General features: G+C 43.3%; 5 protein-coding genes across 21 annotated transcripts in view; 2 read left to right on the forward strand and 3 right to left on the reverse strand.

The window, feature by feature from the left end:
* The first annotated feature begins 1,556 nt into the window (after window positions 1-1,556).
* On the forward strand, window positions 1,557-5,880 carry tmem101 (transmembrane protein 101). The gene is made up of 4 exons (XM_010749497.3): window positions 1,557-1,687; window positions 3,284-3,464; window positions 3,546-3,692; window positions 4,371-5,880. The coding sequence occupies exons 1-4, from the start codon at window positions 1,557-1,559 to the stop codon at window positions 4,677-4,679; spliced, it is 768 nt and encodes a 255-aa protein (XP_010747799.1). The 3' UTR covers window positions 4,680-5,880.
* A 450-nt stretch (window positions 5,881-6,330) lies between these two features.
* LOC113747814 (insulin-like growth factor-binding protein complex acid labile subunit) lies at window positions 6,331-9,614 on the reverse strand. Its single transcript, XM_027289066.1, has 2 exons — window positions 8,277-9,614; window positions 6,331-7,303 (listed from the first exon to the last, which is right to left on the reverse strand). The coding sequence occupies exons 1-2, from the start codon at window positions 8,550-8,552 to the stop codon at window positions 6,521-6,523; spliced, it is 1,059 nt and encodes a 352-aa protein (XP_027144867.1). The 5' UTR covers window positions 8,553-9,614; the 3' UTR covers window positions 6,331-6,520.
* A 48-nt stretch (window positions 9,615-9,662) lies between these two features.
* On the reverse strand, window positions 9,663-14,987 carry lsm12b (LSM12 homolog b). Of its 4 annotated transcripts, none has more exons than XM_027289069.1 (6): window positions 14,596-14,620; window positions 13,820-13,889; window positions 12,955-13,099; window positions 12,365-12,474; window positions 10,948-11,074; window positions 9,663-10,266 (listed from the first exon to the last, which is right to left on the reverse strand). In XM_027289069.1, exons 1-6 carry the CDS (start codon window positions 14,603-14,605, stop codon window positions 10,174-10,176), a joined length of 555 nt encoding a protein of 184 aa, XP_027144870.1. In that variant the 5' UTR covers window positions 14,606-14,620; the 3' UTR covers window positions 9,663-10,173. The 4 variants fall into 4 exon arrangements, with proteins under 4 accessions (XP_027144870.1, XP_027144871.1, XP_010747801.1 ...); XM_027289070.1 differs by lacking the exon at window positions 14,596-14,620 and adding an exon at window positions 13,994-14,086 and having other exon boundaries at window positions 13,822-13,889; XM_010749499.3 differs by lacking the exons at window positions 13,820-13,889; window positions 14,596-14,620 and adding an exon at window positions 14,838-14,987 and having other exon boundaries at window positions 12,955-13,088.
* g6pc3 (glucose-6-phosphatase catalytic subunit 3) lies at window positions 14,944-19,272 on the forward strand. Its single transcript, XM_010749507.3, has 7 exons — window positions 14,944-15,051; window positions 16,676-16,912; window positions 17,866-17,972; window positions 18,062-18,152; window positions 18,224-18,342; window positions 18,414-18,555; window positions 18,637-19,272. The coding sequence occupies exons 1-7, from the start codon at window positions 15,020-15,022 to the stop codon at window positions 18,977-18,979; spliced, it is 1,071 nt and encodes a 356-aa protein (XP_010747809.3). The 5' UTR covers window positions 14,944-15,019; the 3' UTR covers window positions 18,980-19,272.
* A 905-nt stretch (window positions 19,273-20,177) lies between these two features.
* Window positions 20,178-24,557, reverse strand: part of tanc2b (tetratricopeptide repeat, ankyrin repeat and coiled-coil containing 2b) — a 136,134-nt gene continuing 131,754 nt past the window's right edge. For 12 of the 14 annotated variants that reach the window (XM_027289030.1, XM_019262803.2, XM_019262802.2 and 9 more), the window contains one exon: window positions 20,178-24,491. In XM_027289030.1, the coding sequence (XP_027144831.1) occupies window positions 22,415-24,491 (2,077 nt within the window). In that variant the 3' untranslated portion in view covers window positions 20,178-22,414. The remainder of the gene's footprint in view (window positions 24,492-24,557) is intronic. The other 2 variants (XM_019262799.2, XM_019262801.2) reach the window with 1 other exon arrangement.

Below are 24,557 nucleotides of genomic sequence, written 5' to 3' on the forward strand. Positions count from 1 at the left end.
TGTAAACAGAAATAGTTCCAGTAAAAGTGAAGACATCATTTATTTATTGTGTGCATCTCTGTGCTAATAACCTCCAACTGACATTTCATCTGAGACATGACGAGCTTCTGATCCTTAACTAAACCTTCAGAAGGACTCACAGTAAGCCATTTTCAGGATCTGGGTTAGTCTCATCTACTCAAGATTAACATGAGATACGTCACTGTGGATCACCAGCAGGGTGGAGACGCTGCTGGTCATTATGAGGGCCTCGTATGCACCTGATGAAAAACTCTTTGATGTGTCTTATTCTAGTCCCAAACTTTGGATCACTTTTATTGTCAGACTGTGAGCAGAATGTCTCATTGACACGTTGATGAGTGCAGAAATGATTAATCAAACATTTTGATTAATATATCAAGCATAGTTTTCTGTATCCAGCCCCTAAAATGTTAGAATCTAATATTTATTTCAGTAATTTATTTGTAGTTTGTTTGTTTTTGGACTGTAGTTTGGACAGAATCAGCTAACTACATGTTTCGTTGGGCTCTGGGAACTTTTCATGGATCACATCTCTGTGTTTACACATACCTGGCCGATAAAAATGATTTTGATTTTGAGGTAATGAAAATCATCTTTACTTGTGTGTCTTGTATATTTAAGAAGTCAAACTAAACAAAACAAATAATAATAACTTTATTTATATAGCACCTAGAGTTTTACAAAGTGCTTTACAGAGCAGTAGACCCAACAGAAGGCAACACAGTGTAAGAACGTGTGACACTGCATACTGACAGATTCAAAGATAATAAAAGAAATTATTTAAGGACGATTAATAAACATAGAAAATTTAATAGTGAAAAGATTTTTAAAAATTAAATGATAAAAATAAAGTGAAAAGATAAAAAAGATAAAAATTTTGAAAAATTAAAATAAATGCAAATAAATATAAATATATATATAAAATTAAATAGATGAAAAAAAAGTTTCAAAAAAAGATAAAAATAAAAAATACAAATAAAAAATAGATAAAAAAAATTAAAATAGTTAAAAATAAAAAATAGATAAAAATAGAAATTACAAATAAATAAAAATATAAAAATAAATAAAAATAGATACAAAAAATAGATTAAAAAAATATAAAAATAGATTCAAAATAAAAAATAAATAGCATCACAAAAAGATTATAATCATATAATACATAATATTTGTGGTCAATTTTTTAACATTTTTTTAAACAGCCATTGAACCAAACAATACTTGATTACAAGCTAAATTAATAAAGTTAATCACCTCTAATGACCTTTAATTGTCTGCAGTGACACGTGTTCGCCTGCAGGCGGCACCGTCCAACGTTTGTTGAGTCTGCTCCGCCCACTTTGCCCCGTCAGCCAATAGTAGGCCGTCTACGCTAGAACAGAAACTTCCTTCAAAATAAGAGCATTCGCGTTTGAATCAACGCTACCTTCCCTTCTAAAGGAAGACGCGTGCTTTTATTTCGACACGCGTTTATACGTGGGGTGTTGTGGCCGGAAGTGGCTCGCTGTCAGCTTCGTGTCGTGGACGTAGCAGCAACAATGGCGGCTCCCAGCAGGAAGCAGACGCTCCGGTTCCTGAGCCAGCTCGGGGCTTTTATTCTGACCCGGTTCGGGTTCTGGAACTGCTTCAGCATGCTGATGCTGTTCGCTGAGCGCGCGGACTCTAAGAGGTAAACATGAACGAGGCTATCTGAGCTACCTGAGCTAGCAGCAGCTGCAGACATGTGCAGAGTTTGGATCCACAGCTGCTTCTTGTTTAGTCTGCTCTGTCATTTACTCCAGCTTTAATCTGGGCACTGTTTCAGTCTGTGGCCTCACTCTGAGCAGCCACTCCTCTCTGATGATCCTTTAATTACAGCAGCTCTGTGGCATCACCTGACATTCCTGCAGAGCCAGTTCATTTCAGCTGGTTCATTAACTTCAACTTTATTTATTTATAGAGCAGCTTTCACACAGATCTGTAAAGTAAAAACAGAAGTAACAGTTCTTAAGGTAACAGAGCAGCTGCATGAAAAACTACAGATGAGAAGAAGAGTAAAAACAACAAGGAAACAAATAAATAAAAAGAAAAATTAAGACCTATAAGGTAACAAGCATAATTTAATAACAGCTGCAGTAAAAGTAGATAAGACCTGTACAGTGAATAAGTACCAGAGATAAAAGTAACAGGGAGTGATCAGGACATGCAAACTCCAGGTAAGCTCCAGGTAAACTCCAGGTAAACTCCAGGCTAAAGAGTTATGTCTTAAGTTGTTTTTTAAAAATGTCCCTCAGATCCACAGGCAGACTGTTCAGATGCAGAGGATCTTAAGGATTATCATTCATGTTTGGGTTTAATTAGATTGTTAATTAGGGGATTTTTTTAATTAGTACAAAAAGTTGATCATGTTTCTCCATTTTATTGATTTATTTAGTTATCCTCACTGTTTACATTTAGTCTGTTGCATATAAATCTGTATATACTGTATACTCAGCAGTCGTTTACCCAGTTTACAAATATAGATAGATACACATGTCCATATATAATCTGTATTTATGCAAATAATAGTTATTTTTATGTTTAAAAAAAAAACCCTAATCATTTCAAGTCTGCACTTAAACCCACCTGTTTAAAATCCCATCTGATTTAGTTGCATTGTCCTATTCTAACCTGTTTTTAATGTTGTATTCTTGTAATTTGATATGTTTATGGTTCTTTTTGTTTGTTTCTGTTATTTGCTGTCTACTCTCATTTATTGTAAGGTGTCCTTGAGTGACAGAACAGCACCTATGAAATAAAATGTATTATTATAATTATTACTACCTGTCATGTCCCTTGTCTTTTAAACTACTTATGTCTGTACCTGTATGTACAATTGAGAGCTGCAGTCACACCTGGCCAATAAAGTGACTCTGATTCTGATTTAAAGGTCCGGTCTTAAAGTTTAGGCCACAGAATATGCTTAGAAATTATGTTTTCATTAGTGTGTAATCGTCTACAAATAATAATTGTTATGAGTTTATTACCTCAGATTAGAATGAACCTTTTATTTCTTCCTCCTCTGTACTGTAACACTGGCTCTAGACTTTTGCGTGTTTCGTGGCCTGCTTAGATTCTCCTACATGGTAGGAAAGCGAAATCTTAGACACTGCTCCTTCAAACAGATGTTTGACAGCTGTTTTAGGTCCTTTTGGGACGTTGTTTTGGGGTTGGCTGATGAATAAACTTATCCAGGATGGATGCTGAATAAATTTTATTTAAAGCTTTGTTTCTTTGTCGTCTCCAGGAAGCCGGACATCCACGTCCCGTACCTGTACGTCGACATGGGGGCTGCAGTGCTCTGCGCCAGCTTCATGTCATTCGGCGTGAAGAGGAGGTGGTTCGCGATGGCCGCCGCCATACAACTCGCTGTCAGCACTTACGCTTCGTATATCGGAGAACAGGTGCACTACGGGGACTGGCTGAAGGTGAGTCACCGTCTGTGTTTTTTTTATCAGAGAGATTGATTGTAGCAGAAGCTCACAGCTTTGAACTGTGTCACCCTGCAGGTACGGATGTATTCCAGAGCGCTGGCCATCATCGGAGGCTTCCTGGTTCTGGCCAGCGGGGCGGGCGAGGTGTACCGACAGAAAGCTCGCAGCAGATCTCTGCAGTCTACTGGACAAGTTTTCCTGGGAGTCTACCTCATCTGCGTGGTGAGACCTGTAGATTATTTTTACGTGGACGGGCTCGTTACATTTCAGCCGAAATGAGAGTGACACGAGAGTCAGAGAAAACATTTTATTGAAGGTCCGGTGTGTTCCACATCTCTGTCACCCTCACACATGAACTGACACTTTGACTTTGGACTCTGGAGCCGACAGGATTAAAATCGTTTTAATGTCCGGGCCAGCTGATTCAGACATTTGCATACCGACATACAGCTCCTCCACGTAACGCCTCGATAAGAGCAGAGCTGCAGTTGCATGTGTGGAGGAGGAGAACATCTTGTTTTCAGGTGATTAAATTCTCATGGAAACATATTTCTAAATATCATATACTGTAGATAGAGCCGGTTAAATCTCACACTTGGACCTTTTTATGATGCTTTTTCTTGTTTTGGACTGATGCTCAGACAAAAGAGACATTTCAAGGCGTCGCCTCAGGCTCATCGAGATAATCAAGATAGTAACATGTAGATTAATTAGTCATGATTTCAGCTAGAAATACTTGTTAGTTAGTTAGTTGGGGTCATCTGGAGCTCAGTCCATCTGGAGCTCAGTATGGAGTGTGGACTAGTGGCTGTAGAGGTGCAAGGTCACCTCCTTGCCACTGCCAAGGTACCAGAGTCCAGTGTAGTTTTAAGTAACGCAGTACCACTTTCTCTCCACTAGGTGTACTCCCTCCAGCACAGCAAAGAGGACCAGCAGGCCTATCTGAACCACATCATCGGAGGAGAGATCACCCTGATGCTGCTGGAGGTGCTGTTCGGTGTCCTGGCTCTGGCCTTCCTCTCCGGCTGTTACATCCGGCTGGCGGCTCAGATCATGGCCACCGTCCTGCCTCTGGTGATCCTGCTCATCGACGGCAACCTGGGCTACTGGCACCACACCCGCAAGGTGGAGTTCTGGAACCAGATGAAGCTGATAGGACACAACGTGGGCATCTTCGGCGCCGTGCTGATCCTGGCTACAGACGGTTGAAACAGATGACTTTCACAGACCTGAAGCGTCCGTCTGCGCGGGATGAGATTGTCTCAACGCTGCCGTCGCTTAGTGACCTCTCAGGGTCCAAACACTCCGAGCTGAGACTGTTGGATGTAAGCAGCGTCGACTGTCTTTGCTTTTGCAAGAAATAGAGGGGGAAAAAAAAAACGAGAGCTTCCTTTGTCGCAGTTTAATAATTTATTGAGACACACGTTTACATTTTTGTCTCTGTTAACGCTCTGAAACACGACACTGAGTATTAGTACTTTATACCTACAAGGAAACGACCCTCTGCTTCAGACATGATCAGCAGTTTGATAATGTTTTTCAGTATATGATTAAAATATTTCACGAATAAAGGGAAACTGAAGATTTAACTTATGTGGTATTGTCTATGAAATGGGAGCTGTACGTTTGGTAATAAACTTTCATTCATGTTTTTATTAAATAACTCAGTTTAGTTACAAGATAGGGCGCAAAATGACAGATTACTGTTCATTCTTAAGTATTTTAAAGCTTAATATCCTGTTGTTATGCAGCGTTGTTTAGCTCCGTTGGTAGAGCATCCGTCCCATGTACGAAGGGTTTGATTCTGACCTGCATGTCATTCCCCATCTCTCTCTCCCCACATTCCTGTCACTACTTCAGCTGTCTCTGTCAAATAAAAGCTTGAAAAGCTTTAGCAGAGATGGGGAATGACGTGCAGCAAAGGGTCACAGGTCGGAGTCGAACCCTGGGTGGCTGCAGCAAGGACTGAGCCTTCGTACATGGGGAGGATTTTCTACCAACTGAGCTGAACAACCCAATGATACTCTTAACTTTGATAATCTACGAGCTCTCTCCAGTGTTGCACAGGGCAAAAAGCTGAATGTAACTGCTGCCTCGTGGATGAATGAGCGTTTGTAAATCAAAGATCTGGGATTGTCCACAAAGCTAAAACTAATGCAATAAAATCCAACCTTTGTGGAGGACGGAGTGTGCATCCTACGTACGAAGGCTCGGTTTTTACTGGATTTGACTCCTGAGGCCTTTTGTCTTCCCGTCTCCGTTCAAACTCCTCCATACAGTTGAATCAACAGCATGGACTGTTGTATTACACAGCATTAGTTTTAGATTTGCTACTAAATGAGACACTATTTTCTTGATGCAGCTGTTTCGGTGTAGATGTTAAATAAAGATTTTAATGTAGTTAAACCTGTCAGGTTTTTATTTGTTTGTTGTTTTGTCGTGTTAGTAAAGAGGCTACAGGTGAAATATGTATCCGAGTTTGTCAGACCAAAGAAGAAAGTGTTGTTAACCAGTTTGAATGCTAAAAAATATCAACAAGTTTATGAAATTAGGTAACAAAATCAGGTAGAAATAAATTCTCAGCTCCAGGACTGTGGGGGGAAACACTGAGCTGAGATGAATTAATCTCTATCTCACTGCTCAGGGTGGCCTCAGTGTGTCATCGAGCCACCCTTTAAGGACCGCCCACAAAATCCTGGACTGAAAATGAAAGTCTTTCCACGTGTTTCCAGCAAGAAGACTTTCAGCTCCTACAAGAAAGATCAGGACAAGATTAGAGGAAGAGCTAGATGGGTTTTAGAGATGTCAACTGCTGATGGGAACTTCAAAAATGTTTGAAGACTCACTCACATTTCTAAAAATCAGTAAATTAAATCATGTATCTCTCAGGGTTTAAAGGTCAATTTTCTTTGGACGTTGTTGGACAATAAGGAGATCCATAGACCGTGTGGTCTGAGGCCTGGATGAAACACGATATTTTGTGGTTAGCGACAATCTATTATGCAACAACGTCCAATAGTCCCGGAGCTCCTGGTCATGAGTAAAACACATCATTTTTCTTGTCTGTCTGACTCCGAGTCACTCGCACTTTGTTTGTTCTTACGGTTGTGCTCTGCTTTGACCAGGGCGCCAATCACAGCGAGCATCACGGTGATGGTGATGACGAGCACTGATGCTGTCTCGGTGATGCACAACCGACTGTCCAGCGACGCCAAAGAGCTCCCGGCGTGCTGGGCAGGAGCCCGGCAGATGATGTCCTTGTAGTCGTACACATGCAGATGTCGAACACGCTGGATCTTGGCGAAGACGCGCTGCAGCTCACAGTCGCAGGTCCAAGGGTTGGAGGACAGGTGAAGATGGGTGGTGCTGGTGGTGGCGGTGGTCTGCAGCTTCAGGAAGGTCTTGAACCTGATGTTCTGCAGCTGGTTTCCCTGAAGATCCAGCAGAGTCAGACTCCACAGTGGAGCCAGAGCTCCCGCCTCGATCGCCGAGATGTTGTTGTGGCTGAGCAGCAGCACCTCCAGGCGTTGCTGCCGGACCAGCAGGCCGTCTTTGAGCACGTTCAACCTGTTTCCCTCCAGGTTGAGGTGGCTCAGTCGAGACAGGCCGCTGAAACCTCTGACATCCATCGTCCGGATGCGGTTGTAGCTGAGGTCCAGTTTCTTCAGGTTCTCGAAATCACTCAATGAAGTTGGGTCCAGGTGCTGCAGAAGGTTGTGGTCCAGCCGGAGCTCCTGAAGGGAGGACAGACTCTGAGAGAAGTCCTGAGGGAGGCCACGCAGACGGTTAAAACTCAAGTCCAGCCTCTCCAGAAACTGAAGCGAGGACAGAGACTGAAACAAAACATCAGACATCAACATTTTACTTTTTACTCTACTCAAAGAATCGATTAGTCAGTTGACAAAAAATAGTTTTAATAATCCGTCAAACCTTTGAAAAATTTTAGTTATTTGTCAAGAAGAAATGCAAACATTTCCATTTGTTTTAGTTTGCTGAAGTACTGCACTTGAGTACTTCAATTTGAAGTACTTGTACTTCTTCTACATGATACTTCACTTCCATGTCTGACAGCAAAACTTAATTTTACGGTAAAAAACTGGCAGCTGTGGTTGTCAAAATTTCAATGATTATGGTATAACTTCTTCTAGTATTACGGTATTAGTACTTTTATTTCACGTTTCAGGCGTTTTAATCCATATTTTACTAGTTTTACCGTCAAAAGAAACTGTTTCGACATGAAAATACATTAAATATTAGTGTTTTACTGTCATTTAAAATACTTTATTCTGTGTGAATTCCCTCAAAATGCCGTATGAATAAAAGTTTTGTCAGGAGTTACTTTACAGAACATTTGAAGAGCTTCTGGGAAAATAATCATGAACCATGATTAAATGAATTAGTTGCGGTCCTGTATAACAGTAAAACAATAAAATCCTGCTTTTACATTCATGCATGAATAATAATAAAATCTAATATCAGAGCATATTTTTCTTTGTGTACTTTTCCTGATTATACTTCCAATGCAGGGCGTTTACTACTTTGCAGTGTGGTATTGATACTTATATTTGAGTAAAAGATCTGAATACTTCACTCCACTTCTCGTTTTATGTCATCGTAAATTAAAAATCTTTATTTTGGACTGTTGTTTAGACAAAATTAGCAATTTGAAGACGTCACTTTGAGAACATCTCACATTTTATACACTGAACATTTAATTGATAAATCAAAAGTAATACTTAAATTCTTCGTAGGTTATATACATAAACAGAAATCAGTTCTGCATCATTACATCTGTTTTTTTGGTACCTGTGGCTGCAGAGTTTGGATGCTGTTGTTGGACATCAGCAGGATCTTCAGTGACCACAGCCCCATGAAGGATCTGCTGTGGACCTCCGTCAGCTTGTTCCCGCTCAAGTCCAGCAGCCAGGTGCTGTGTGGGACACTCGTGGGGACCCAGACGAGACCTCGAGAACGGCAGTCCACCAGGTCGGAGGATTCGTAGCAGAGACAGTGGCTGGGACACAGCTTGAAGCTCGGCACCGTGCTCAGGAGAAACGGCAGCATCAGCATCAGGCAGAACATCGTGTTTTATTCAGAGCAGACTCATCACTCCCATCCTGTCCTGCAATGTTTCTTGCTCCAATGATACTGATGTCATTTCATTAAATTCCCTGAGAGCTTACATTGAATATTCCTGATTAAATTAGAGATTAAGGGCTTAAACAGATCGTCGCCACATCAGGGGAACAAACCTCAGTCTGTTTGGACACTTTCCTGAAATAAGGATTTACATCTGCTGAGTTATTTTTAAGTGTTTCTGCATCACTTTACACACACATGGATTTTTTAAATAAGTAAATCCTTGAGTTAATTATGAGACTTTTTCTGTCCCAGTATAAAGAAAATGATCTAGAAATTAATTCAGAGTATCTTTTGCTCTGTTATTTGGCAGAAATATTCACTGCTTTGATATTTAACATTCGATTAAACCCTTTCTGAGCATCAGAAGCGTCTCATATGTGAATATTTTCATTTGTTTTGCGCTCTATGAACTCAAAATTTTGAGGTTTAAGTTCTGATCGTCAGACAAAACTCGACATCTTGACTTCAGGATATTTTTCCACCATTTCACAGACAAATCTGATTGATCAGTAGTTAAAATTATAACTTACAGATCTACTTTTAATCATCAGAGGACAAACTACCATCAATCCACGAGCCTACCTTCAATTTTTAGGAAGTATTCCCCAGATACAGACGATAAACTACATCTTTTAATAAAAGATTTCACACCACTGATTTTCTGTCAAGTGCTCTTTGTCACCCAGAGGACAGCAGTAAACAGCACGAGGAGAGCTTTAGAGAAACCAGAGGCTTAAGACATTTAAATAATTAACTTTAACAGTGACACGGAGGCATCACAATCACGCTCCCTGACAAGAAACCCGAGCAGCGATCTGCTGGACGATGTGGCAGCCGGGCGCGTCAGTTTAGGACGACAATGTCAAGTTCTTAAAAACAAACCAGAAATATGCAAGATTTGTGTTTTCGCCTTAAATATGACACAGAGTCGACACATTTCCCACCCGTTATCTCGGGGGTTAAAACCAAAAAAAGTGATTGCACGTCATGTTTGTAAAAAAAAAAATCAAAAATATCAAAAAGTTGTTCAAAATTACAGTATTACAGTCAGAATTTTTGTTACTTTTATTTTAGAAAATGTCCTTTAAAGTGTGGCATTTCAAGTCACATTTAGTTTAAAATACAGAAAATACAGACAGTAGAACATGGATACAGCAAAAAAGGGACCAATGACAGAAAATAAAGCTAACAAGCCTTTCTGACTGCTCTAGTTTTCTCTTTTTGAAATGGAACTGAAGGCAAAAGGAAGGAGGGCGGAAAAAGAAAAAGGTTTCAGGGACAGGGGGGAGGAGTGGGGGCAGAATGAGACAAGTTAGTTAAGGAAACTATGGTTGCTTTATGGTTCATGTTTAAATTATTCTTTATAAAGTCTAATTTAAGATTTAATCTTTCCTCTTTCTTTTTTGTCTTTTTCATTTAAATTGTATTTTGATCTTCTGGATCCAGGGCCCTCAGCGCTCCTCCTTGTGGTCTCAGACTGAGGACAAGGAATGCCGACTTAGTCTGGCAGTGGGAACAGAACCACCCGCGTCGCCTTCCCCGGCCGACCCACACTGCCAACTCAAGAAGATAAAGTGGAGTCCTTCTGTGTTTGCTGTGCTTGTGAACGCTGCATGGACTTCTGACTTTCCACGTCTCTAAAATGTTTCTCGACCTGCGGAGACGAAACAACACTTTGTGAAAAATAGTGGACATCGGTTCTGTGGAAAAACATCTCTAAACCGCCTGGAGGAGCCCGGTAACACTTTGAGGGTTTGAATCAGAGTTGACAGTGAGTTTGACAAATCTCAAAATAAATTAAACACAAACAGTTTGGATTCATGCAGGTGGAGCAGGTGTGGGGCTGAGAAAGGAAGCGAGGGTTCGACCTTCCCTCTCACTTTTCATGTCACGTGCACGACAGAAAGAATGAAGCGAGTCTGAAACGGTTCTCAGGCTTTCATATTTAAAACCCAGCGTGACCGCTGGAAGAACTAGAATCACTGGTTGGACGACACATTGTACAAACTAGTCTGTTTCAGGCATCCTCCGTGTCACATAATTACAACTCCGCTGACTATTTCCACCCACGAAACCGACAGACCGCTGCGTGTGTGACCTTGGCCTGACTTTACGTCTGGTCGGGTGACGTTGCGTGAAGCTACGCCAGGAATTATGTGATTTCACCAAAGGCTGGTTTTTAAGTGTTGGCAGAGATTTAGATTCAGTTACGATGACGTCACGATGCTACACATCGTTATAGTCAATATTTGCGGCATCTAAAAGGACCACCACGACACACGTGTGTGTGTGTGTGTATCGCCGGTGAAATATTAAGAAATGAAAGCATACTTACTATTTTCCGTACATGGCTTAACGCGCTCCCCTCTTTGCCTTTGCAGTTCTCAACCTGGTAAGGCGGCGAGATTACGACGTCGTCCATCACAATAATGTTCTTCTCCTGCCATTTACAGTCTTTGATGCTGCAGAGACAAAACACAGTGAACGTCATCTCACCTGTGGCTCAAAGTCGCTTTGACTCGTTTCAAACATTTAGCTTCATTTTCTTTGTTATGACGGCTGAACGCAGCATCCATGTGACTATTTCTGTGTCAAACATGTTGCGTAAATTAATGACAGAAGTATCAGGATACTTGTCACGTGGGAAGTGAAACCAGATCCAACAATAGAAGTTTCATAACGCTGACTCTTCTGAATCTTCTACACGTTATAAATACCTCACTGATTAAGCTATGAGAAGTGAAGATTATGATCACAATGCTGAATCTGTCCAACAAAACGGGGCCGCACCCACACAGGTGTCCAATAACTGTCTAATGCGGGGCTAACAGAGTCCGATCAGATGTCTGACACTAAAATCTGAAACCAAACAAACACGTCACAGAGAGAGCCTTGAGTTTGACAAAGTATGACTAACTTCGTCTCATGATAAATACAAATAAAATAATCGGCGAGCAGACTCGACACACGCTGACTGAAAGATATTTAAGATCACCAAGATTGATCTCTTTAAACTGGCCTGGGATCAGCTCTAATCAGCAGAAACGGGACATGAGCATTAAATCTGTCGCCTCGTTTCCGCAGACGTGTCACTCAAAACAGAAATGATTTTTAAAGCAATAAAATCCTCGTCTAAGAAGACAGGAGGTATCCGGACGGCGAGTTTACTTTGGCAGATTTAACAGTGAAGGAGAGTTAAAGTCAAGAGAATAATAATAAAAAAAAAGCATTTCATCCCCTCCTACAATATTTTCTTGGACACTCTCGCCTCGTAAATCAGCAGCTGCTTCTGCTGAGTTTTGTTTTAAAAAGAGTTTTCTTTGGAATTTTTGGGGGTTTTAGTCCTGGGATGACACGACGTCTTCACGAGTCCTAATATCCAAAGACCTGACTCAGAACAAGAGTCGAGCCTGTGTTCAGTATTTCACTCGTTACCAGCTCTAATCACATGGTGCATCATGATCGTTGCAGAAATGAAAAGGTGGGACATCGTGCTGCTGCCGGTGTTTTCTATGTATTTGGGACTCTTTAGGTCGACCGCATTTCGGATCACATCTAAATATTCTTTTCTCTACTTTGTGTCTGACTGCCGTCGGATCTCCTTCTAAAATAAAATGTGCGTGTCGGGTTTAGTTAGGTTTGAAACGGGTCGTGTCTGGTCAATCTTTACGGTTTGAAATAACCCAAAAGGTGACACAGATCGGCAACACTGAGCAGGGTTAGCGACTCCTCCAGTATGACGAATCTCTTACGTTTTGTGAATAGTCTGGAATAGCTGTTGGCCCTCCACAGAAACCCCAGCACTGATTGCATAGGCTTGGGACAGCTTGTCCTCCTTTTCTGTCCGTGCTCGATTGGCAAGCTGTGAAGAAACGAACACAACAACAAAAAAAAGACATTCTTAGTGGCAAACATTATCCAAATAAAAACTGATTTTTCTGCAGTAGTTCATATTTCTAGACTGAATACATCATCACGGACTGACAATACTAGGACCACTCCTCAAAATGAAGCCTCACTTGGTCCAAATTCAACAGCTATAACACTCTTAATACCAGATTTCATTGTGGCTGGTAACTTATTTAATAGAGTATCGCCTGACCCTCGATGAGTTGAGAAAAGTGTCATATTTACGAGGTATTTGCACTCAGGTTTAACTTACAAGATCAATGAAAATCAAAGTTATGGCTTTGCTGTCCGTTTGAGAAACACAGACTTGAAAGTTTAACTTGTAAAGCAGATGATAATCACCTGAACGCACCATCGGATGTAGGAAACGATGAGCTTTCAGTGACATGTTCAGAGAAAGTTTTAGTTTAGAGGGGACAGAAACAAAGCTTACCTTGCTAACATTCAGTGATGCTAGTGGGGGTGGAGTCTCAGTGCGGTCATTTATTATGTCCACATCAGAAACATAGGCTAAGTTGATCAGGATGACGTCGTTGAGGTTTGGCTTACCGCTGGAGGAAGCACATTCTTCGGAGGAACTGAAGTCAAGGCACACAACTTTCAACGGCAATACAATCGCAGAAAAAAAACACAAGACGACCATTGAGACGTGACCCCGCGGCGAACCTGAAGCGCCGCCTGAACAGAAGACGCTTATGATACGGAGAACACTGGCTGTGAACGGTGGTGCCTGTTACAGCGAAGCAAAAAGGCAATGCTGCCACCTATAGTAACCACGGATGAATGAATGGAGACTTGTTAAGAAATGTGGGGAGGAATACGTGCAGGAAAGCAGGTGAGTCCGACTGATTTCATGACGTGCCTGAGATCTGGTGTCTTTTAATGTTTCCGGGATGAAATGTGAAAGGAAAAACATGCACAGAAACTACAATTTAAATGTTTTCTTTGACAGAGCAGAGCATCAGGGGTTCGACTCCCCTACATCTCCTGTAACACAGGTGCATCTTGCCGGACTCGCCAAGCTCTCCTCTTGTGATCTTTAATTCTGGATCTTCAGGATACGACCCGCCGTGACCTTAAAACCTCGTTTTTGAGCCGTCTCCTATAAGAGGAAGCTTCACGTCTGAGCTTTTCCATCCTGACTCAGGATGAACTTCATGTCTCACACACACTCATATCTATGAAGGCCTGTGAACTGTCAAACCTCCTCCCTGTGTTAGCTCCATTCATTCATTCATTAACATTACACCTTAACACTCAAGTGAGTGTGTAAGCCACTTAAATGTTAATACTTACACACACACACACGGGTGGGTGTAGCCACCAGGGAGCTAACGTCGGTAGTAGTAGTAGTAGTGATGGACCAACCTTGAATCACGTCGAAATAAAAAAACCCATATACACATTATAATATCACGTGAATCGAGTTTACATGTAGTAATAAAAATAAATTAAATTAAAAAGGTAAACACCGTTAATTGAGGTAACAGCAGCATCAACGGTTGACGGAAACTTAGCACGTTAGCCGAAGCTTGTAGCGTGGATCCCATTCATCGCGAGCCCCCCCCCCCCCCCCCTTTTTTTTTTTTTTTTTTTTTTTTTTCATTTTTTTGAAAATAACCGTTAGAATTTAGAACGCGCGTGAGCGCCTGTGTGTATATATATATATGTGTGTATATGTGTGTGTGTGTGAGAGAACATTAACGGCCAGCCGGCGCGTGATGTGCTAAAATGTCAGTTAGCCGTTGGTGCTAACTAGCGACCGTTGGTGCCTGTTGAGAGCACACACACACACACATTTATATATTTTTATATATGTGAGCGCGTGTATAAATATATATATATGTATATACACATATGTGTGTGTGTGTGTGTGTGTGAACATTAACGGCAGCCAGCGCGTGATGTGCTAAAATGTCAGTTAACCGTTGGTGCCTGTTAAGAGCACACACACACACACACATTCACATTCACTCACACACACACACACACAGCCATGATGCCGTTGCCAGATAGTGATCCGTGTTGAGGTCCGGCAGATACAATGAAGTGGATTCAAAACACATGCACTCACTAGCGGACATCGTTAAAACCCGACACGCAGACGGATGTAACGAGGATGGGCGACGAGCTCCGGAGGGTGAGATTCGTTTTTTAAAAAAACGGACAAAGATATGCAACTCAGCCACACTCCAATTACGCCTGCGCGGATCACTATTTGACATATTTTCGGTTACCCTACAGGCCCTTGCAGCCAGGCAGGCCACAGCGAAGCCGGCCGGACCGCGGCTCTCGGAGCGCGGAACAAAAGGATACTCAGAGTTAACATCTTGGACTGGTAGTCAAACGCGACCACTTCTCCCTGTAGACGTTGGCCCAAACAGGTGAGGCAAGAGACATGGCTCCCGACGCTGAAATACTCCCCCGGTCCAGGAGCCGCCATCTTCTCCGCCAGGAAACCGGAGCGCCTGCCTTACGTAAAGTCGACGCGATGCCGTATGGAGACGACGGCCGGGGCGTGTCGAGCTACGTAGGCGTTATGGTCATTTATTCATAATACGGCGGCTTATGTGTACAATTAAATCTACTTAAATGCACGCTAAAGAGTTAAATCACCTGCTAAATACTGTAAATGTGAATTAAATGTTGATATAATTTAATTAATCGAAGAATAAAGTTGTCGCTTTGTCTCCCGCTCTCCCCCCTCTGCCGGTGTAACGGCGTTACTGTGCTGTGCTGTACCAAGCAGTGATGGGAAGTTCGGTTCTTTTTAAGGAGTCGGACCATTTGACTCAAGTTCACCAAGAAGAGTCTCCAGCTCTTTCAGCTCCAAAGTGGTTTTATAATAACACTTATACCTTTCATAATTCAACCAAATTTGACTTATGATTTGTATGTGATTTTGTTCATAATAGATGGTTACTTGTTTTCATATGTTGTATGTCAAATGTTTGTATACCTGGAGTATTATATAATTTCTGATATATGTTTAAAGGTATATAAAAGATCATATTTACAGTTAAATAATGTGAAACAACTGCAAAAAAAGACCCAAACAAACAAACAAAAAAAATACTGAAGTACTGAAGCATTCAAAAGTAAAACATTACATATATTTTCTTTAAACTTTTGTTTATTGGTTTTGCAGTGACATAACAAAATCAAGAGGTGACATTTCGAAAGTCAAAACAGTGTCAAATATATATAAATAAATAAAAAAAATCTACTCAAATAAGGAAACAAAAACAAAAAAAACAACATCAAATACACAGAACCAAAACAAAAACATAAATTGGTCACCCACTGCTAAATAAAAGTCCAATATGTTCATTTAAACAAAGATAAATAAAACACATTCTCAGCATGTTACAAATTCCTCAAGCAAAACTCACAATTAGTAGACAATCAGTTTCTGATTCCTCAACATGTGCAAAAAAAAATGGACCCCAAGTTTTTATTAAACTTTGCAAGAGAACCATGTATCGAGCACCTAACTTTATTTCAATTTCACAAACTGAAGAATATCCTTGAACCAAGAGAAGTGAGAAGGTGGTGCAGGAGACTAAAATTACATTTTCTAATATCAATAAATTGCTGTAGCCAGTTGTTTTCATTGCGTTTACAGACAGTTGTAACTCTCTGAAACCACTCATTTCAAATCAAATCAGATTTTATTTGTATAGCCCAAAGTCACAAAGTACATTTGCCTCGGAGGGCTTTACAATCTGTACAGGGAGTGACACCCTCTGTCCTTAGACCCTCGGTTCGAGTGAGGAAAAACTTGCCCACAAAAAACCTTTAACAGGGAAAAAAGGTGGAAGAAACCTCAGGAAGAGCCACAGAGGAGGGATCCCTCTCCCAAGAACAGATGTCACGTGTACAGAACAAATCAACACAAACAATGAATGATAAAATGACAATTCGTCATGTGATAGGCCACTCAGATGGATCTGCTTTTTAGTTTATTTGTCACTAGTGCATGAACCAAATGACTCAATTTGCCGTCTGAGAGTAAGTGATCCGATTCAGTAAAAAGACTCGAACTTCCCAACACTGAGCCGGCTCTTTGAAGCGGCTCGTTCACGAGCGACACACCAGCAGTGCAAAGTAAAACCAGGATTACATCTCGTGTTTGTGTCTCCTTCCCCGCACAGTTTATGTCTGCACAGAGACATGGAGGCCGTGTACACCCGGGGCATCTGGATGGCGGAGAGCCTCCAGCTGAGGACGATGAGTCAGGAGAAGATGTGGCTGGTGGTCACTCACATCGGAGACCCCAAAGCTGCCTTCCTGCTCGTCTTCCCCTTCACCTACTTCATCAGCAAACGGGCCGGAGTGTCCGTGCTGTGGGTGGCTGCGGTGTCGGAGTGGTTAAACCTGGTGTTTAAATGGTAAATATAATAATAATAATAATAATAATAATAATAATAATGTTTGAATATGAAGCTTTAACGTGTTAGCACGAAGCTGTCAGTCAGTGTCAGGGAGACAGTTAAAGCTGCAACTGTTGTGTTTTATTCTATAGTTTTTATTCGCTATAAATCAAAAAAATAAATAAAATGTGATTTTATTCTTTTGTTTTGTTCATCAGACTGCAAAATACAGTGCAACCGTGTGCACGGTCCGACGGGAAAACAGTGAAAAGCGGAACCTTTTACGCACAGCACAGTAGATAGGCAGCTTTATGCACACAACATATACAAAAGGCAACACATGCACAACATTAAAGTGCATAATCACAGAGAAATATACATAAATAAGAAAAAAACATACAGTAACTTTGTGCAAAAATGTACCGTAGGTTCTTCTACACACTTGGAAGAGGGAAGATGAGGCGAGGGATGTTCAGTTGGTTGCAAACTGCAGCCTCATACTCATACACTGGCCCTTGAAATAAAGCCCAGTTTTAAGACGTTCAGAAGTTTTTTAACACAAGCACACGCGGGAAGAGAGAGGTGGTGAGGTGACTGATGATAAATTGGCAAAAAAAGTGAATTAAAAATTGTGAAAACGACACTTTAGATTTGAGTTTTTTGGTAGATCTGGTTTGGATCATCATCAAAACGCAGGTTTCTTCTAAATTAAGGTGAGGATGTGAGCGAGACGGCTCAGGACGTGCTGACAGGATGTAAAGAAATGTTAGTGTGGCGTGTTAAAAAGGATTTAAGGACTAATGCATGACAGAAAAAACTAAATTTAACATCATAAGAGATAAATTATGAAGGACAGAGAGAGAGAGAGATGAAATATTACTAGAGTCAGAAGGTATGAGTCATGATGTGACACAGGTGCATGATACAGAAATGATTTCATATCATGTGTTTAATTATTAAATCTTTCCCAGGATGCTGTTTGGAGAAAGGCCGTTCTGGTGGATCGGTGAATCTCGCCTGTTTGTCAACCAGCAACCCAAAGTTCACCAGTTCTCATCCACCTGTGAAACCGGCCCAGGTGAGAAGCCCCCAGAGACAAAAACCCTCAGCGTGTTTGATCAGATTCATTCTGCACTCAGAGCTCAAACGCTGGCCTCTGTCTCTCAGGCAGCCCGTCGGGACACGCGATGGTGACGGCGGCTGTCTGGTGGGTCGTCGTGTCCACGCTGGGATCGTTTCTGTACTCTCGCACTCGCAGGTAAATCGTCACAGATGCTGCTTTGGCTTTGAGAGCGCACAGGTAAAGACAGTCTTCCTCTGTGCCTCCAGCATGGTGTTATCAGCCACCCCCTACCTGCTCTATGTGCTGATGCTGGTGGCAGTCGGAGTCTCCAGGATCTTTATCCTCGCCCACTTCCCTCACCAGGTCATCGCCGGCTCCATCACAGGTAAGTGGTTAATCTATTGAATTAAGCACTTCTTCACACTCAGTCCATAAAGCCTCATTTGTCCTTGTCAGGTTTCATTCTGGGGGTCGTCCTGAGCCGCAGAGTGCCAGAAGGTCGCCCCCTGCTGTTCTTCTTCAGCGTCAGCTTCGGTCTCCTGTTCGGCACTCTGATGCTGCATGCTGGACTGCAGTGGGTCGGAGTCGACCTCTCCTGGTAAGCCTCTTTATGATCTTCACGGTCTGTGCTGATGAGTCTGTCGAGGCGAAGCTGTGAATGTTTAAATCTACATCGCAGGTCTATCGCTCTGGCTAAGAAGTGGTGCAGCCGTGCGGAGTGGATCCGTCTGGATACGGCCCCCTTCTCCTCTCTGACCCGGGACTGCGGGGCTCTCCTGGGTTTGGGTCTGGCCCAGTACTGGAAGCCCGGCGGATGGTCTCTGCCTTGGGCCCCACGAGCTTTGTCTCTGGCCATTTCATCCATGGGACTGTACCACGTCAATCGCCTGCCGCTGCCGGTGAGACCGCAGGGTCTCTTCTACGGCTTGTTCTTCGTCAAGTTCGTCATAGTGCCTCAGATCGTCATGGTGCTCGTGCCTGGACTGGTTCACCTCTTCACACACAAGAAGAAGAAGGACTAGGACGTCTCTCTCTCCTCCAAGGACAGTTTCAGTAAACACTTTAAAGGTCGAATGTATTTCAGGGGTAACAGCTGTAGTTAGTTTCATTTTCTGGTGATTGTAGCAGATTTTTAAATTTCCTGCACATCTGCTGTAAACGTATGTATCATAACAGTAACGTGAGCTCGTTCCTATGAGATGTTTTTTTGTGGTAGAAGTTCAGGGTCTAGCTTTTGAATGTTGCACAGTGTCAATCATTTGTACTGTAACATGTTACAGCGCTCAGATCTTTATTGATTAAAAGGTCAATCGTACCTGTCCTTACTTTTGTTTACACGATGCAACAAACATCCTGTGTTGATTTTGCTGCCAAACGTTCTTGTTCCCGGCGCCTACATTACCCACAATGCAGCTCAACCACCCGACAGTTCAAGTTCAGAGATTCAGGTAGAGAGACGAGGACTCGCGTCTTTATAACTCCACATGCACAGATGATTCGTTGTCAGACATCATCACTTCACGCGGCTTCCTCTCGGACCCACAAAACATTTATAATTTGTGTTCACGCGGCTTCCTCTCGGACCCACAAAACATTTATAATTTGTGTTTTCGCAGTGACACCTGTGAACAAACAGACTTTTTGATGTTTGATGATGAAATGAGTGGAGTTTAAAAAAACTTGGACTGGTGTTCGAACTTTGTGTATGTCGACGTGAGTTACGATATAATGAAACCCAATGCAACGACACTATTAAACTGAACATTAAAGGTCCAGTGTGTCAGATTTAGCCGGCTCTGTTTACACTGAATCCTCCACACTGTTCCTTCTTAACATCTGTACACATGTTGTGTTTATGAGGGTTGGATTGGATACAGATGATTTGTTTGTTTTATGGACCAAAAAAATAAATAAAATTATATTTGTATGTTCTGTTGAAATGATCCGTAAAATAAATGACTGACATGCAGGGTGTGTTTCAGTTGGTAACCATTTATAAATATGTTTTTTTTTTCTTTCCAATACATAGGTTCGACTGTACAGATTACAATCAGTTATCATGAGATTAAAAACACATTCTTTTTTATTGTTTTTAATTAAACTTTTTATCACAGCGATCTGAAAGCTCACATTTACAGACAAGAGAACTCTGCTCAGCAAGCAAATACATTGAAATAAAAATCAAAAAAAGAACAAAAACCCCTTTTTCGCCTTTTTTCGTCTCGGTGAGTGTCGGAAGTGAAAATGATAAGGATAGTTCAGCGGTTTCTCCTTATCGTGATCATCCGAAAACGTCGCACGCACACGCACACGCACACACACACACACCAGAGTCAGAACACTGCTATACATGTTTCTGCTTTGAGCTCATGGAAAGAATAGAACATGCATCGGACTATTTACAGCAAACTAATATACACAGACAGCTTGAAACCATACACCCCTCAAATATCCTCGATTTAGAAGTCTCGTTTAAATTAAGTATGATACAGTTTATACCTTCATTTCTGTAAAGATAGGTTGGGCGTCTCTCTGGGAGCATGAACAGGAGGAACTCTCTCTCTCTTTAGATATTCTATATCAGAGAAACCAAAATAAAACGTTACAGACAAATGGTCCATAACTTTCCCCACATATACAAATAACTTGAATATTCTCATTATTCCACTTTCTCTATCACCCAAACTCCAAATATGGAGCTTCTATATATTTTTTTTGTTATTTTTTTTGCAGTAGATTCGACTTTACTTCAAGATGTGTGCAAGACCAGCGGATTAGACTGGTTAATTTAGAGCTAGAGGACTGTAATGATGCTTTTTTTATTTATTATTATTATTATTATATGAGGTGGAATACTTAAATATAACTCGCTGAACCTGAACCCGAGCTGGACCGAGTGGAATATCTGAGTCGGTATATATATATACAACTTGTGCTAGAAAGTCTATACATCTTCACCAGTTTAAAAACATTGTTTTCGCTCTTCATATCGTCACTCGTCACTGCTTTGTAAATCATATAATATGTAAATGATAGTCTGGTATCAACTGGTCAGAGGTCTGACTGATCACGCACCCCCCAAAAACCTTTTTTTCCAAAAAATTTCAACAATCGTAACAACAAAAGTAAGTAAAATACATAAAGTGCACCCTTAGTTAAGAACTTAACAGGCATTTTTAGTGCAGAAGTGGAATAAAAATGCATCGTGGGTTAAAAGAAAACGACACAAACTAATGCAGGAGAGAAGGGAAACGTCTGTAACAGTGGTCGTGTATGCATTTGCTTGCTTTAAATCGCTGAGCACTATCCATGTTGACCCATCACCAGCTCTCTCTTCAGGAACATACAGGAGGAGGAGGAGGGACAAAGGCGGACTTTGATACTCGACCACCATCGTTAGGGATGGTTTCGTCATCGTATGAGCTTGTAAGACGGGAAGCCTTCACACTGAAGGGCGTACAAATACAGAAAATCATGATTTATGCACATGGACCGGCTTCAAAACGGATTTAAACAACAAAAAATAGGTGTGTGCAATACTCAGATTGAAGATTGGCTCTCAGACTTTTGTCCTTTAATCGACTGACCGATAATCGATTGATCTTTGCAAAAGCAAAAATGCCCCCAAAAATCTCTGATTTCAGCTTCTTCCTGTGAAGAAGTCCCAATCGACACAACTCTTACAGAAACATCGACACAGAGAAGAAGTTGCGGATCTCGTTGCAGCGTTTTCTCGCACAATCCTATCGGTCAAAGTCGGTCGATGTCCCTCCTCGCTCCTTTACCCCGGATCAGTTCTCCACATCCATACGACTAGCAGTGGGACACGAAGGCCGGGTTAACAGAACACAATCCAAACGCAAACTATGTCTCGTTTTATTTCTATGTACAATATATAACTTAATTATAAATATTGTCATTTTTCTCTAAGCACTGAGTCGTTTGAGCCATTTGTATTTTCTGAGCAATGTACAGTATTGAACATATAATATTGTGTTACATAGAATAGAGCCTACTAGCAACCTTGGTTAAGAGCACACTTTGAAAGAACAGAAGATGGATACAGAGTCCACGAGTAGAGTCCGATGATAATACTTTCACTCTCACAGTCTTACGCGCTTCGTCGTGTTTGCTTTGTGCCACAGCGTGTTTGGAAGTGGACCGGTCTTTGACTCGGCATGAGATCAGAACTCCTCCTGTTATTCTACCTGTGTGCAGAATATGATAATGAAATAATCGCTTCTCACTGTTTAGTTATGTTTTTCATATAAGATAATGTCTAATACCCTAAGTGTGTGTGTGTGTGTGTGTGTCTCTTCTTTAACGTGAGTTCGTTCGTCCATTCACGACGACGGTCAGCAGCTGTTGAGCTAAATATTTTTCTCCTCTCGCTCCCGCAAACGAGCCCAGTCCAGCAGACCGACCGACCGACTGACCGACCGATCGCAGGCGGGCCATCACACGTTCGACTCCACAAATGGTCTCTTTGGTTTGATGGGGGAGGTGGGGCCTTGGGTCCGGGAGTCACGCGACAGTTGCCGGTACATGTTGTCCTGGTAGGCCTGTGCCACGGGCAGAGTCCTCGCCACTTTCACGTCGGGGTAGGTGGGCACCTGGCTGACCCGCTCCAGGATGTCGCCACTGCCGCGAGAGCCGTTGGCCAGCTTGCCCAGCGAGGGCGGCTGCGTCTGGGAGTAGTAGTCCTCCTCCAGCAGGTGTCCGTTCTGGGCGTTGTTTGTCTTGTTGTAGTAGGCGATGTTTCCCAGGGAGGCGGGGGGGCTATAGGTGGAGCCTTGCTGGACTAGCTGGCCAGGCGAGGTGGGGCTGATGGCGGAGTCCATGGACGTCATGGCCCTGGACCGCGAGGGCTGATGCAGGTACTGCTGAGTCCGCGCCGTCTTGTCTATGATGCCCATGAAGGGTGTGTTCCGAGAGCGGGTGGTCTCGCCCTGATACAGCCCCCCGCCGCCCTGGGACGGAGAGATGGGGGAGATGTCGTCACAGCTGCGCTCGTACGTGGTCTGCAGGGGGATCTCCATCTGCTGGATGGAAGAGGAAGGCCTGAAGCCCGGCGCTAAATTCGAGGTGGATCCAGTTGAGATGTTGTTGCTCGAGGGGGAGAATCGAAGGCCTACGCTCTGGGAGTGGATGAGAGGCCTCGGGGTGGGCACGTGCTGCTTCATCTCAGTAGTGTTGGCACTGACGGGGCGTCTCACCATATGGGGGATCTCCGGAGAGCCCAGCTGGCAGGGGGGCATGGCATTGGCTCGCTCCAGTACGTGTTCGGAGACTGGGTAGTAGGCGGCTGACTGGCTGCGGCTTATCTGAGGTGTCTGGCTGTAACGGATGCCCCCCGGGCCCCCGCTGCTGGCGCGGTAGGCAGAGGAGGGGCGCTGGGGTAGATCATCCTTCAACAGGCCCGACTCCATAACCCCTCCTCGGCCACCGTGCTGACAGAGGGCCCCAGAACTGAGGCTGGCCTGAACCTGGGGCATGGACCGTCCGTCCAGGGAAGGCTGGTACACCAGCCGGCTTTCCACGTCCACTGAACCCCCTTGGTAGCGACCGCCCATGGAGTGGCCCAACTGGCCGGCATAAATGCTGTTGCCCATCACGTTGCTGGGCTGGTTTGTGCGGACGATTTGGGCTATAGAAGGCTGCAGACGAAGGCCTTGGGCTTGGTGGTGCTGGGAGGACAGAGAGGGCTGCGAGCTCAGCTGGAACGAACGCTGGCTGCTCATCTTGGAGAGCGGGGATTTGGGTCGGCCGGGGAGCTGCTCTGTCTGGTAGCGCACAGGAGAACCGGACTGGGACCTGTATAGACAAACACTTTCTACTGGTGGACTTGCTCTGTACTGAGCAGCCCGACGTAAAGGTGAAGGCGGCGGGCTCTGATGATCCATACCCTGACCACCAGTGCCCATAGAAGGCGGGCTGAAGCTGTAGGACTGCTGGTGCACGGGGGAGGTGTGAGGCGGGCTGTGTCGGTAGTGCGAGTTCTGATGCGTCGGGGAGAGGGAGGGCGACGTGGGCTGGTACGACCCGCGAGTCGGAGAGGACATGGAGGAGGAGGTGGGGTGGTACTCGTAGGGCTGGCCCATGGGCGAACCTCCAGCTAAGTAGATCTGATCTGGATGTGTGGGGGAGAGCTGTGGGCTCTGTATGATGGGAAGGGTGGAGGGATTCGAGAGAGACTCAGGTGGAGGCAGACCCACAGACATGGCCTCCAGCTCCTGCTCCAGATAGTCCTCGTCCTCAAACAGGTCCTGGACGGGCTCCATGTCCTCCAGACGCGGCTCTGGGGGAGGTGGAAGTGGCATGGACAGGGACAAGGACAGGGACTCCTCCTCTTCTGGGGGAGGCGTAGGAGGAGGGGAGGGAGGAGGCTCCAGCTCCAGGTCCTGCTGCTGATGCTCCTCCTGGCTGAGTTGGTGAAACTCCTCCTCCACCCTCTGGAGCAGCCGCTGGATCTCTCGGTTGTTGGGGCACTGCTTTATGGCTTCGTTCAGGTCCTCTAAGGCTTCAGGAAATTGTCTGGAAACGGGAGAACGACGGTTAGTTTGACAGAAAAGTCAGATTTGTTTGTGGAGGAATAAAAAA

Source organism: Larimichthys crocea, chromosome XVI, assembly GCF_000972845.2.
Source record: "Larimichthys crocea isolate SSNF chromosome XVI, L_crocea_2.0, whole genome shotgun sequence".
Lineage (NCBI taxonomy): Eukaryota > Metazoa > Chordata > Actinopteri > Sciaenidae > Larimichthys > Larimichthys crocea.

What these genes read in the sequence shown, in the direction of transcription:
- LOC113747814 (XM_027289066.1), bottom strand. Translation starts at nt 8,552, where the DNA reads ATGTTCTGCCTGATGCTGATGCTGCCGTTTCTCCTGAGCACGGTGCCG. An exon ending in TCCAAACTCTGCAGCCACAG is followed by an intron (nt 7,304 to 8,276) that starts GTACCAAAAAAA and finishes GTTTTGTTTCAG; the next exon opens with TCTCTGTCCTCGCTTCAGTT.
- lsm12b (XM_027289070.1), bottom strand. Translation starts at nt 14,071, where the DNA reads ATGGGATCCACGCTACAAGCTTCGGCTAACGTGCTAAGTTTCCGTCAA. An exon ending in CTACACCCACCCGTGTGTGT is followed by an intron (nt 13,100 to 13,821) that starts GTGTGTAAGTAT and finishes CCTTGACTTCAG; the next exon opens with TTCCTCCGAAGAATGTGCTT. An exon ending in TAAGCCATGTACGGAAAATA is followed by an intron (nt 10,267 to 10,947) that starts GTAAGTATGCTT and finishes TCGTCTCCGCAG; the next exon opens with GTCGAGAAACATTTTAGAGA.
- tmem101 (XM_010749497.3), top strand. Translation starts at nt 1,557, where the DNA reads ATGGCGGCTCCCAGCAGGAAGCAGACGCTCCGGTTCCTGAGCCAGCTC. An exon ending in GAGCGCGCGGACTCTAAGAG is followed by an intron (nt 1,688 to 3,283) that starts GTAAACATGAAC and finishes TGTCGTCTCCAG; the next exon opens with GAAGCCGGACATCCACGTCC. An exon ending in ACTACGGGGACTGGCTGAAG is followed by an intron (nt 3,465 to 3,545) that starts GTGAGTCACCGT and finishes GTCACCCTGCAG; the next exon opens with GTACGGATGTATTCCAGAGC.
- g6pc3 (XM_010749507.3), top strand. Translation starts at nt 15,020, where the DNA reads ATGGAGACGACGGCCGGGGCGTGTCGAGCTAC. An exon ending in GCCGGGGCGTGTCGAGCTAC is followed by an intron (nt 15,052 to 16,675) that starts GTAGGCGTTATG and finishes TTCCCCGCACAG; the next exon opens with TTTATGTCTGCACAGAGACA. An exon ending in CATCGCCGGCTCCATCACAG is followed by an intron (nt 18,343 to 18,413) that starts GTAAGTGGTTAA and finishes TGTCCTTGTCAG; the next exon opens with GTTTCATTCTGGGGGTCGTC.